Below are 14,166 nucleotides of genomic sequence, written 5' to 3' on the forward strand. Positions count from 1 at the left end.
TCTCCTAGTCTAGACTCAGGCCCTGCTACTCTCCTAGTCTAGACTCAGGCCCTGCTACTCTCCTAGTCTAGAACTCAAGCCCTGCTACTCTCCTAGTCTAGACTCAGGCCCTGGTACCTTCAACTACCACACTAAGGTACATTCGGCATTCAGTCGAGGACTCACCACTAAAATAATTTTAAAGTCTAAACTGCACAGTCCCGTCTCTGCACTGTCCTGTCCAGTCCTGTCTTGCACTGTCCTGTCCAGTCCCGTCTCTGCACTGCCCTGTCCAGTCCTGTCTTGTACTGTCCTGTCCAGTCCCGTCTCTGCACTGCCCTGTCCAGTCCTGTCTTGCACTGTCCTGTCCAGTCCTGTCTCTGCACTGCCCTGTCCAGTCCTGTCTTGCACTGTTCTGTCCAGTCCTGTCTTGCACTGTCCTGTCCAGTCCTGCCTTGCACTGCCCTGTCCAGTCCTGTCTTGCACTGTCCTGTCCAGTCCTGTCTCTGCACTGTCCTGTCCAGTCCTGTCTTGCACTGTTCTGTCCAGTCCTGTCTTGCACCCTGTCTAATGTTGTCTATCCATTAGTGTTGTGCACCAACTGACCAGAACAAAAATCCTCATATGTTTAAAATCCTACCTGGCAAAATCAATTCTGATTTGATTCTGAAAAATCACTGTTGTTTGCAGTCTGTTGATCTGTCTATCGTGATACTTTAAAGACCTGCCCACTCTCTTCCCTGCCCTCTCCCCCTTGTGTCTGTCTGTCTGTCTGTCTGTCTGTCTGTCTGTCTGTCTGTCTGTCTGTCTGTCTGTCTGTCTGTCTGTCTGTGTGTCTGTCTGTCTGTCTGTTATTGTTGATAGACTAAGGATCGTAGCCAGCCAGCTAGTGTGAGAGCTGGTAATATATTTCAAGCAGAAAGTCAGGCAGAACAATACTGAAGCAGTCCGCCTCCTCTCTGGGTGCCATTCAACCCTCAGCCAATCACAGTGGCCAGCAGCTCCTGGCCTGGCCCTCTCTATTCACTCTCCCCCCTCCTTAAATGACAAAGTCCGTCCTGGCTCTGGTGACTCCCCCCATAGAGAACTCCTCCCATATCTGACCCCAGCCCTCCCCCTCCTCCCACACCGCCCCCCAATTTGACACAGTCCTCAACTCCATCATCATCATCATCATCATCATCCACTCCCCTGGACCCCCTGTACCCCCACCTCCATCCCCCCTGGACCCCCACCTCCACCCCCCTGGACTCCCAGCCTGTAGACAGAAAGGCAGCCATTTGCCTGGTTTGAGGACACAAGGTGCAGTTATTAGTCTGAGGGACCTCTAGGGTCACCCCAAGATAGACACCCACAGACAAACAGACAGACATGTATATATCAGATCCTCTAGACTAGCCGGTATGGTTGTCATCTACTAGCCTGTATGTATGCGTAAGTGGGGCGAGGTCTATCGATCACACGGACCAGAGGATTGATAAATATTGAAATGTCCTAATTAAACTCTGAAGCTGCTTGAACCCAATAATCAAACATTGGATTCTGCTGGTTGGGTCCAGTGAGTCTGGAGAGGCAGACTGGGGATCAGCCAGGCTGAGTGATGTCTCCACACACGGACTGGAATGGCTGAAAACAGCACAACTACAGTGTGAAAGCAAATAGTTACACAACAACTCTCTCTGTCTGCCTCCACTATGCTCTCACAGCTCAGAGCTGCTGAATGGTGTGTGTGTGTGTGTGTGTGTGTGTGTGTGTGTGTGTGTGTGTGTGTGTGTGCGTGTGAGTGCGTGTGAGTGTGTGCGCGTGCGTGCATGCATGCATGCGTGTGAGTGTGTGTGTGTGTGTGCGTGCATGCGTGTGTGTGTGTGTGTGCATGCGTGCGTGTGTGTGAGTGTGTGTGTGTGGAGTGAAGTAGAGTATATATGCTTTATTTATCCCTTAGGGGAAGATGTTGAACGTCTCTGAGGACAGATTCACGCTGATGATGAGGTAGAAGACATGAATAATGTATGGCCGCTGTTTGATGTCCGAGCAGGGAGAGAGCTCTGTGAGAGGACCAGAGAGGGGCGGGGCGTGAGGGGGTTCTGCTCTGCTCTGTGAGGCCAAGGTGGGGAGAACGCAATTATGAATCATGGTCCATCCTCAGGCAGCTTTCCCACAGAGAATCAGGAATCAAGTCATGAAAGTCCAGGATTATGATTCATGAATAACCCTCCACTAGCCTGCGTGCACACCCACTCCTAATGTCTGTCCCTGCTTCTGACTGTCTGTGCCTGAGGTCTGTTTGTGTCCATGGTCAGTCTGTGGCCTGTCTGTGGTCTGTCTGTGTCTATGGCCTGTCTGTGGTCTGTCTGTGTCTGTGGCCTGTCTGTGTCTATGGCCTGTCTGTGGCCTGTCTGTGTCTATGGCCTGTCTGTGGTCTGTCTGTGTCTGTGGCCTGTCTGTGTCTATGGCCTGTCTGTGGCCTGTCTGTGTCTATGGCCTGTCTGTGGCCTGTCTGTGTCTATGGCCTGTCTGTGGTCTGTCTGTGTCTGTGGCCTGTCTGTTGTCTGTCTGTGTCTGTGGTCTGTCTGTATTCTGTGTCTGTGGTCTGTTTGTGGTCTATTGGTGCCTAGTGTCTGTCTGTGTCTGTGGTCTGTGTTTGTAGTCTGTCTGTATGTGGTCTGTGTCTGTGGTCTGTCTGTCTGGCAGTGATCTGTCTGTGTATGTGGTCTTCTGTGTCTGTGGTCTGTCTGTGGTCTGTCTGTGTCTCTCTGTGTGTCAGTGGTCTGTCTGTGTCTGTGATCTGTCTGTGGTCTGTGTCTGTGGTCTGTCAGTGGTCTGTCTGTGTCTATCTGTCTGTCTGTGTCAGTGGTCTGTCTGTGTCTGTTGTCTGTGTTTGTGGTCTGTATGTGTCTCTCTGTTTGTCTGTGTCAGTGGTCTGTGTGTCTGTGGTCTGTGTTTGTGGTCTGTTTGTGGTTCGCGGCCTGTCTGTGGTCTGTCTGTTGTCTGTGTCTGTGGTCTGTGTCTGTGGTCCTTCTGTGGTCTGTGTCTGTGGTCTGTCTGTGGTCTGTGTCTGTGGTCTGTCTGTGGTCTGTGTCTGTGGTCCTTCTGTGGTCTGTGTCTGTGGTCTGTCTGTGGTCTGTGTCTGTGGTCTGTCTGTGGTCTGTCTGTCTGTCAGTCAATCTGTGGCCGGTCTCTGATCCAGGCGGCGCTCTCACAGTGCCCTTCTGGCTGACCTCTAGGCCCATGGTGCCCTTCTGGCTGACCTCTAGGCCCATGGTGCCCTTCTGGCTGACCTCTAGGCCCATGGTGCCCTCTGGCTGACCTCTAGGCCCATGATGTTGATAGAGCTCAGCTAGCCATGTCCCTCCCCAGTCCTCAGGTCATCTGACAGGCCGGGTCTCTCCCAGGGGCACCAGCGTCTTCCCGCCATGCAGACACGTTGGAGCCGTGACAGGACAGCTCAGCCAATGGGAAGGCAGGCCAGGCCAGTGTCTGGGACAGCACATCCAGACCCCTATCTCACCAGGAATGCTGGGAATGTGGCAAGCTAGCTCTGGAGTTCTGGTGGTGTCATGGTGAGAGTAGGGTGGTATCAGCAGGGTGATATCAGCAGGGTGGTATCAGCAGGGTAATATCAGCAGGGTGGTATCAGCAGGGTAATATCAGCAGGGTGGTATCATGGTGAGAGCACGGTGATATCAGCAGGGTGATATCAGCAGGGTGGTATCAGCAGGGTGATATCATGGTAAGAGCAGGATGATATCATGGTGAGAGCACGGAGATATCAGCAGGGTGATATCAGCAGGGTGGTATCAGCAGGGTGATATCAGCAGGGTGGTATCAGCAGGGTGGTATCAGCAGGGTAATATCAGCAGGGTGGTATCAGCAGGGTAATATCAGCAGGGTGGTATCATGGTGAGAGCAGGGTGATATCAGCAGGGTGGTATCAGCAGGGTGATATCAGCAGGGTGGTATCATGGTGAGAGCACGGTGATATCAGCAGGGTGATATCAGCAGGGTGGTATCAGCAGGGTGATATCAGCAGGGTGGTATCATGGTGAGAGCAGGGTAATATCAGCAGGGTGATATCCTGGCACCAGCAGGGTGATATCAGCAAGTTCATTGTTATTGTTTAATTTTTAAATGTCTCTTTTATAATGCACTTTACTTTGACTGTATCTCAATTGTTACTTATGTTTTTGTTTTTAATGTCTCCTTTGTAAAGCACTTTGAACTGCATTGTATGTCACGAAAGGTGCTCTATAAATAAAGTGTATTGCTATGATTATGATTATAATTATGATTATTATTATTATTATTATTATTACAGTGGTATCATGCTGAGACAGAGAGCAGGTTTGGTTAGGGTTAAGCCCCATCTGTCTGTCTATCTATCTATCTATCTATCTATCTATCTATCTATCTATCTATCTATCTATCTATCTATCTATCTATCTATCTATCTATCTGTCTATCTGTCTATCTGTCTATCTGTCTGTCTGTCTGTCTGTCTATCTATCTATCTACTATGCACTCAGAGCATTAGCCAGGGGGCATTGATAAGCCAGAGGGAGAGAAGAGGAGCGTCAGATCAATAAAGAATGAGTGTGTGTGCAGAGTGCTGCCTATCTCAGAATATAGATGCCTGTTCATTGTCTTTCATCTGTCTTTCTCTCTGAGACTGGGCTGAGCTTATAAAGGAGATGGGAGACTTTTCTTCCCTCTCTACTCCCCCTCCCTCTGTCTCTCTCCCCTCTCCTGTGGAACAGGGTTAAGGTAGAACATGATTAGAGACAGGGTTAAGGTAGAATGTGATTAGAGACAGGGTTAAGGTAGAATGTGATTAGAACAAGGGTTGGGTTAGAATGTGATTAGAGACAGGGTTAGGTTAGAATGTGATTAGAGACAGGTTTAAGGTAGAATGTAATTAGAGACAGGGTTAAGGTAGAATGTGATTAGAGCCAGGGTTAAGGTAGAACGTGATTAGAGCCAGGGTTAAGGTAAAACGTGATTAGAGCCAGGGTTAAGGTAGAATGTGATTAGAGAATGTGATTAGAACCAGGGTTAAAGGACAATGCTCGTTTTTGACAACCTGGACCTTATTTACGACATATTATAAGATGTTTGACTCACCGAGATCACTTTGGTGTACTTCGGAGGCATGTAGAAGAAATTTATTATTTATTATTCTATCTTGATGAATCGCTAGTTGTGCTTACACAGAGCATAGGCCTGTTGTGTTTTTCACATGCCACGATCTTTAGAAACGTCTTTCGAAACGAAATAGCTTCCTCACTTGCTCCAGCACGCTGTGCGCATGCGTGCTGGAGCAAGTGAGGAAGCTATTTTGTGTCTAAAGACGTTTCTAAAGATCATATTACAGAGGCATGTGAAAAACAACACAACAGGCCTATGCTCTATGTAAGCACAACTAGCGATTCATCAAGACAGATTGATGAAAACAACCGTTTCGCGGCAGAAAATAGATTTTTAGAAACTGCATTCTAAGTGCCCCGACCACCGCCATTGCATGGATATACTGGCTCGCGCTGGATTTTAAATTTCTTCTACATGCCTCCGAACTACACCAAAGTGATCTCGGTGAGTCAAACGTCTTATAATATGTCGTAAATAAGGTCCAGGTTGTCAAAAACGAGCATTGTCCTTTAAGGTAGAGTGTGATTAGAACCAGGGTTAAGGTAGAGTGTGATTAGAACCAGGTTTAAGGTAGAATGTGATTAGAGAAACGATCGGCTTGTTTTCAGGGTTCCTCGTGTGCATTCTGAACATGGTAGATCTGCTTTTGTCCATGATGCTCCTTATACCTGGAATACTCTACAACAGACTCTAAAGCTTGAGGTACTTCCTTCAGTCACAGAGTTTAAATCCATGGCTCTCTGCATTTGTACTTCGACCTGTAACTGTTTTTAATTATTATTATTATTATTATTATTGTATACTGTACTTGTTCTGTTGTTATTTGTGTATCTGTGTGAACTCGTCAACACTGGAAATTAGGGAAATCTCAGTGATTTACGAGTATAAATAAAGGTTTGAAATTAAATGAAAATGCTGCTGTTGTCCACTGGAGCGTGTATGGTCAGTCTGTCTGTCTGGTTACCCACTGGACTGTGCATGGGTGTGAGAAATTGTGACACCACATTACTAATCTACTAATTGAACAAGAGAGGAGAAGATTCAGCCAGATTGAAGATGCCTGTAGCCTGCTCTAGCTCCTACGTGGTCGCAGCTAATTGCCAATTGACTGCCTGTGACTCTAGCTAATGTAGAGCTGCCTGTGAGTCTGGCTAATGTAGAGCTGCCTGTGAGTCTAGCTAATGTAGAGCTGCCTGTGAGGCTAGCTACCGTAGCACTGCCTGTGAGTCTGGCTAATGTAGCGCTGCCTGTGAGACTAGCTAATATAGTGCTGCCTGTGAGTCTGGCTAATTAACGTAGAGCTGCCTGTGAGTCTAGCTAATGTAGAGCTGCCTGTGAGTCTAGCTAACGCAGTGCTGCCTGTGAGTCTATCTAACGCAGTGCTGTCTGTGAGTCTAGCTAATGTAGCACTGCCTGTGAGTATAGCTAATGTAGCGCTGCCTGTGAGTCTAGCTAATGTAGAGCTGCCTGTGAGTCTGGCTAAAGTAGCGCTGGCTATGAGTCTGGCTAATGTAGAACTGCCTGTGAGTGAAGCTAATGTATAGCTGCCTGTGAGTCTGGCTAACGTAGCGCTGGCTGTGAGTCTGGCTAATGTAGAACTGCCTGTGAGTCTAGATAACATAGCGCTGCCTGTGAGTCTGGCTAATGTAGAACTGCCTGTGAGTCTAGATAACATAGCGCTGCCTGTGAGTCTGGCTAATGTAGAACTGCCTGTGAGTCTAGATAACATAGCGCTGCCTGTGAGTCTGGCTAATGTAGAATTGCCTGTGAGTCTAGATAACATAGCGCTGCCTGTGAGTCTAGCTAACGCAGTGCTGCCTGTGAGTCTAGCTAACGCAGTGCTGCCTGTGAGTCTAGCTAACGCAGTGCTGGCCCTGTACTGTAGGAGCTCTGTAAGCCGATGACAGACATGAGCCAGCTGGCCTCTGAGCTCCACTCGCTGGCCTACATTCCTGCCTCACCCCCACCTGTCTCTCCCCTCTCTCTCTCTCTCTCTATCTCTCTCTCTCTCTCTCTCTCTCTCCTTCACTCACTTTTTCTCTCACTCTTGTCTTTCTCTTGTTCTCTCTCCTTTCCTCTATATCTCTGCTGTGCTAGCCAGTCCAATCCAGCCCCCCCAGCACCAGGTCCATGTCCAGGTCTAGGCCCAGTCCAGTCCAGCCCCCCAGCTCCAGGTCCAGGTCTAGGCCCAGTCCAGTCCAGCTCCCCCAGCTCCAGGTCCAGGTCTAGGCCCAGTCCAGTCCAGCCCCCCCAGCTCCAGGTCCAGGTCTAGGCCCAGTCCAGTCCAGCTCCCCCAGGTCCAGGTCCAGGTCCAGTCCAGTCCAGTCCAGTCCAGTCCAGTCCAGTCCAGTCCAGTCCAGGTCCAGGTCCAGGTCTAGGTCTAGGTCTAGGTCTAGGTCCAGTCCAGCCCAGCCCCAGGTCCAGGTCTAGGTCTAGGTCTAGGTCTAGGTCTAGGTCTAGGTCTAGGTCTAGGCCCAGTCCAGTCCAGCCCCCCCAGCCCCAGGTCCAGGTCTAGGCCCAGTCCAGCCCCAGGCAGACCCACCCCAGCTCCATGCTTGGCTCACACCCTCCCATTCAGCCCCTTCCTCCAGCCCTGCAGCCACCCCGCTCCCCCCGTAGAATACCAGCAGCATGGTGATACCTCCAGCTAAACAGCAGGTTAGAATACCTCAGCAGCATGGTGATACCTCCAGCTAAACAGCAGGTTAGAATACCTCAGCAGCATGGTGATACCTCCAGCTAAACAGCAGGTTAGAATACCTCAGCAGCATGGTGATACCTCCAGCTAAACAGCAGGTTAGAATACCTCAGCAGCATGGTGATACCTCCAGCTAAACAGCAGGTCATCCGGCCAAACATAGTCTGCCTCAACAAATGTATTTGGATGGAAGGATCTAGTGGTGTGTCATTTGTGTTGCATATGTCTGTCTGTCTGTCTGTCTGTCTGTCTGTCTGTCTGTCTGTCTGTCTGTCTGTCTGTCTGTCTGTCTGTCTGCCTGTCTGTCTGCCTGTCTGTCTGTCTGTCTAATCACACAGCTGTAGAGGAGGGTCACTGTTACACAAACACACACTGCCCCAGACATGAGAGAGACCAGGGGAGTGGCCCACCCAGGTTATGAGTGACCTTCAACAATCACACATGAATGATAAAACTGAGATTTGTAAGGGAATGAAAGAACAAGGCTACAGATTAGCCTGCAACATGCGTGGGCCACTGAGGACAGGGGGGAACATGAGTGGGCCACTGAGGACAGGGGGGAACACGAGTGGGCCACTGAGGACAGGGGGGAACACGAGTGGGCCACTGAGGACAGGGGGGAACACGAGTGGGCCACTGAGGACAGGGGGGAACATGAGTGGGCCACTGAGGACAGGGGGGAACATGAGTGGGCCACTGAGGACAGGGGGGAACACGAGTGGGCCACTGAGGACAGGGGGGAACATGAGTGGGCCACTGAGGACAGGGGGGAAAAGACATTCTGCTAGTTGAATTTGAAATGATCTCTGTCCCTGGGGAAATGTTTTCATGCGTTCAGTTCAGAGGTATATTCTAATGAGTTAAGATAATTAGTATATATTTTTTTGCACTCTCACAAAGACTCTGCTGACAGCAAAGCTGCCATTAATCATCCAGGCAGGCATAAAGACAGACAGGCAAGAACCCAGACAGACAGGAAGACAGGCAGACAGCCATACCAGTAGTCTCTAAATGCTGTGAGTATGACCCAGAGAAGCAGGCCAGAGGACTGCTACAGTGGGTCTACTGACCACTGGTCAAGTCTGAAGAGCATTCTACCTCAAAAAATTAATCTATTAGCTTGATCTTCCTGGAGACAGATACCTCAGACATATAAACACACCCACACACACACGCACGCACGCACGCACACACACACACACACACACACACACACACACACACACACACACACACACACACACACACACACACACACACACACACACACACACACACACACAAACTTATACACCCTACACAACTGATATGTCATAAAGCGAAGCTCTTAAGTGTATGAGTTGGTCCCTGTAACTGGATATGGATGTTAGGGGACTAGCGACATCGTGCCCCAGGGAAATCAGTGTTGCCAGTCAAAGCCTCAAACCAATCAGTTTAATAACAATAATCATCTATGTGGTTGTCTGTGTGTGGACTATTGGCTGGCAGTGAAGCATAACTGGAATGACTGTATTGACTAAGTTTCACTGCTGCTATTGTGACCCTTTTAGCTTTAGCATTCACTCAATGTACAAGAAATCAAGTTAACCATTTCATTGTTTTTTAGCATCTACTGTAGGGTAGCGCATTGTGTTGCCTCTGTATATGAAATGTGCTATACAAATAAAGTTTGATTTGGTTTGATTTAGCCTGTATGTATGCATAAGTGGGGCGAGGTCTATCGATCATACGGACCAGAGGATTGATAAATATTGACATGTCCTAATTAAACTCTGAAGCTGCTTGAACCCAATAATCAAACATTGGATTCTGCTGGTTGGGTCCATTGAGTCTGGAGAGGCAGACTGGGGATCAGCCAGGCTGAGTGATGTCTCCACACACGGACTGGAATGGCTGAAAACAGCACAACTACAGTGTGAAAGCAAATAGTTACACTACAACTCCCTCTGTCTGCCTCCACTATGCTCTCACAGCTCAGAGCTGCTGAAGTGTGTGCGTGCGTGCGTGCGTGTGAGTAAAGTAGAGTATATATAAGCTAATAAGACCCCATGAGGAATGTGATTATTAATGAACGGAGCCCGCTAGCTCACCTTCACAGGCCAGCCCTGACTTCACACACAGCGCAGCCCTGACCCTGCAGCCCAGCTCCGGCCTGAACATTCTCCACATTCCTAGTCTGTATTGAGAACATGAGAAAAAGTCTAGGTTTCCAGGGATGAGCTCGGTTGAACTGGTTGAACAGCTGACATTCTTATATTGATTGAACAAAGAAGAGGGGTCTATGGAGAGAGAGAGGGAGAGCGAGAGAGACAGAGAGAGACAGAGAGAGGGAGGGAGAGCGAGAGAGACAGAGAGGGAGAAAGAGAGAGAGAGAGAGAGAGAGAGAGAGAGAGAGAGAAAGAGAGAGAGAGGGGGGGGGGGGGGGGGGATCATTCAGAACATTGCAGTATTGAGTATTCAGCGTTTTGCTTGAAGTTGTTCATGTGATTGATGTGGAGGAATAGAGGAGCTCACCTTTAGCCCCTAAACATTCTCATTCAGTCACCCTTCACAGTGCCTAACAGACAATGGTAATGAATGTGAATTGTTTTTTTTTTATTGCAATTTCTCCCCAGGGGTCAATGAAGTACCTACCTACCTTGAGCATGCCATTGTACATGGTACCTGTATCTTATACATAAATAACCCTCCTTGAATGCTTGGGTTTCTGGCCATGTATCATCGTGGGATTACATTCTTCCGTAGACGTGTCCCTGTCCCAACAGATACCGACAGAGCCATGGCCTCAATGCTGCCCTGTAGACAAGTGGATCAGGACTACTGGCTTCAGTTGATGTTGACCAACAGCAGTTTGAGTGTTAGATAGACAAAGATGGCCGCCCATGGGAGGAGCTGTCTTCACTGAGCACAAGAGCTGTTTTGGTGTGAGAGGTGTGAACATCTAGCTTATAGGGATCACATTAGCTTATTTAATGCGTAGGTCTATTGAATCACAATGGCCAGAGTGACGGCTAGAACAGGCTGACCAAGCCTCTATCTACGGTAATGTGATTCACACAAACATGCCACAAACTTAGATGGTTTCATTGGTAAAGAAAATAATGTAACACTGTGCGGCAACGTTACGTGGTGTGTAGGAGCCATGGTCTTGTATTGAGGTAGACATCTTGTGAACTCTTGACAAACCAACTAAATAATAGAATAATTGTGGCATAATATCATGCAACTCATTAAACAAAATAATCTGAAGCTAAGGAATTCAATCACTTTATTGGGATTTTGGTCCTGGGTGTCTGATCCCATCACAAAATGAAAAATAACAAAGTAGGCTATCATTAAAACTCGTGAAACTGACATGAAGAGAGGGTTTGGAGAATCAATGAACCGAAATGAATTCAATCAAAAACAGAAAATAAAGTAGGCCTATTTCTTCTTCAGTGCTTTCATTGAAAATGAGGGAAAACTCAATTGCTCTACGAGTATAAATAAAGGTTTGAAATGAAATCCATTCAGCAGGGAGCCTTCGGAGATGAAACTATCCCATCGGTCCTGGGTTCCCGGCGCCCCGCCCCGCTACGTCACCTGCTTGTGTTCTGTGTGCTTCTGAGTGCTCGCGCAAACTTTCCAGTGACCGACCAGACAGCGAGAGAAGTCTCGAGCCCAGCGCAGTCGAAACGAATGAAAGTGGCACATTTTACGACATGGCTTGTGCGTAAAGATGCGGATACGCACGCAAGACTCCACGTATGGATTATTGATGAAATAGACAAGTTTGCTGTGTTTCTGAAAAGGAGAAGCAAAGTAGGATCCCCGTCGAGCAGATGTGTGTGTACTAGGCTATAGCCTATCTACAAAGAGCCCCGAGACCCCCAAGGAGAAGTCATGACTGTACGGCAACCACGCGCCCGCTTTTGTGGACTACAGCGAGCATTTTAGGCTCGAGGAAGAGGCATTGATAGAAGAACTGACTTTGTTATTTTATCGAAAACGTCTGTGCGTCGAATAAGAAAAAAGGACGTTTTTACATTAGAGTTGTTGTTTGTGTTCTTTCATTGACCCCCCCCCCCCTACAGCCATGGCGGAGTCAAAGGAATGGGACCGGGCATTTGCAGCTGCTTGTGCGTTAATGGTTGGGTTTTGTGCGCTTGTCCCGTCGTGTTCTGGACAGTATCACGGGGAGAAGGGGATCTCCATACCAGAACATGGCTTTTGTCAGCCCATCTCAATACCACTGTGCACGGATATCGCCTACAATCAAACAATAATGCCGAACCTTTTGGGCCACACGAATCAAGAGGATGCCGGGTTGGAGGTTCACCAGTTCTACCCTTTAGTAAAGGTACAATGTTCCATGGACCTGAAGTTCTTCCTCTGTTCCATGTACGCGCCGGTCTGCACCGTGCTGGAGCAAGCCATCCCGCCGTGTCGCTCGCTGTGTGAGCGGGCGAGACAAGGCTGCGAGGCTCTCATGAACAAATTTGGCTTCCAGTGGCCGGAGAGACTTCGCTGCCAGAATTTCCCTGTCCACGGCGCAGGGGAGATATGCGTGGGCCAGAACACGTCGGACACCGGCAGCCCGACTTCATACCCGACACCGTATGTCCCAGAACTCATGACCCTGCCTCCCAACATGGGCCGACCTCACAGCCCCCAGCAGTTCTCCTGTCCGCTGCAGCTGGAGGTGCCCTCGTATCTCAACTACAACTTCATGGGAGCGAAGGACTGTGGCGCGCCGTGCGAACCGACTAAGCCCAACGGACTGATGTATTTCCGTGAGGAGGAGGTGAAATTTGGTAGACTCTGGGTCGGTATCTGGTCGATTTTATGCTGCGTGAGCACCCTGTTCACCGTGCTCACCTACCTGGTGGACATGAGGCGCTTTCGGTACCCGGAGCGGCCCATCATCTTCCTCTCCGGCTGCTACTTCATGGTGGCCGTGGCGTACGCAGCTGGGTTCTTCCTGGAGGACAAAATAGTTTGTATTGATAAGTTCAAGGAGGAGGGATACAAGACTGTGGCACAGGGCACCAAGAAGGAGGGCTGCACCATCCTCTTCATGATCCTCTACTTCTTCGGCATGGCCAGCTCTATCTGGTGGGTCATTCTGTCCCTAACCTGGTTCCTCTCAGCAGGGATGAAGTGGGGACACGAGGCCATCGAGGCCAACTCTCAGTATTTCCACCTGGCTGCCTGGGCTGTCCCAGCTGTAAAGACCATCACCGTATTGGCCATGGGACAAGTGGACGGCGACTTGCTCACGGGAGTTTGTTACGTAGGCATCTACAATGTTGACTCATTGCGCGGATTCGTCCTGGTACCGCTGTTTGTGTATCTGTTCATCGGGACCTCTTTCCTCCTCGCTGGGTTTGTATCTCTATTCCGGATCAGAACCATCATGAAACACGACGGAACCAAGACGGAGAAGCTGGAGAAATTGATGGTTCGGATCGGCGTGTTCAGCGTCCTGTACACCGTCCCGGCCACCATTGTAATAGCCTGCTATTTCTACGAGCAGGCGTTCCGCGGGCAGTGGGAGCGGACCTGGCACATGCAGAGCTGCAAGCGCTACGCCGTCCCCTGCCCGCCCGGCGACTCCGCCCCCATCACCCCGGACTTCACCGTCTTCATGATCAAGTACCTCATGACGATGATCGTCGGCATAACCTCTGGCTTCTGGATATGGTCGGGGAAAACGCTGCAGTCTTGGCGCAGGTTTTATAAAAGACTGAGTAACAGCAACCAAGGAGAAACTACTGTATGAAGTAGATGATTTAGGTCACCATGATGATAGGCGTCTGGAGCCAGGATATCATCCCTGAGGGTGATGAGGCCTCTAAATGGATTTATCACAGCAAGTATATGAAAAAGGAACATGGACACTATTTTATCATGCCATTTGATTGAACATAGGCCATACTTTGCCGGATATGCCATAATATATAGCCTAATGTGGATTAGATCAATGTCTTATTTGACATTTTGGTTAAATCATGAACAATGTCCTCGTGGGTCAGTGTAACTACACGATATACTGACGTTTTGCAGCCAGTGATGAACCCAGCCCTCGGCTGCCATGACACCCACAGATACCACAGATCACTGTTGCCTTGCAGATGAACCCTCCCTTTAGTTAATTGTTGTAATTTGTTAAGACACTCACAGCCAACCATTCCCCATCTGCATATCTGTGCGGCTCAGCACTGACCTTTGCAATGTAGGCTATTGGAATTGGGATAGAACATGCATGTGTGTAGCTGTGGGATTATGCAACATACTATAAATCACAGTACAGGACATCATTTGTAAATACTCACCGTTTCCTCAAAGAATATGTATTTAATGAAGAT

At 48.9% G+C, this 14,166-nt stretch overlaps 1 protein-coding gene across 1 annotated transcript; it reads left to right on the plus strand.

Moving 5' to 3' along the window:
- Nucleotides 1–11,894: 11,894 nt before the first annotated feature.
- LOC311313436 (frizzled-7-A-like) lies at nt 11,895–13,580 on the plus strand (the record flags this gene model as incomplete). The annotated part of the gene is made up of 1 exon (XM_084443561.1): nt 11,895–13,580. The coding sequence occupies one exon, from the start codon at nt 11,895–11,897 to the stop codon at nt 13,578–13,580; it is 1,686 nt and encodes a 561-aa protein (XP_084299687.1).
- Between the last annotated feature and the right edge of the window lie 586 nt (nt 13,581–14,166).

The sequence above is a fragment of the Borostomias antarcticus genome (genome assembly GCF_949987555.1).
Source record: "Borostomias antarcticus genome assembly, chromosome: 9".
Classification (NCBI taxonomy): Eukaryota; Metazoa; Chordata; class Actinopteri; order Stomiiformes; family Stomiidae; genus Borostomias; species Borostomias antarcticus.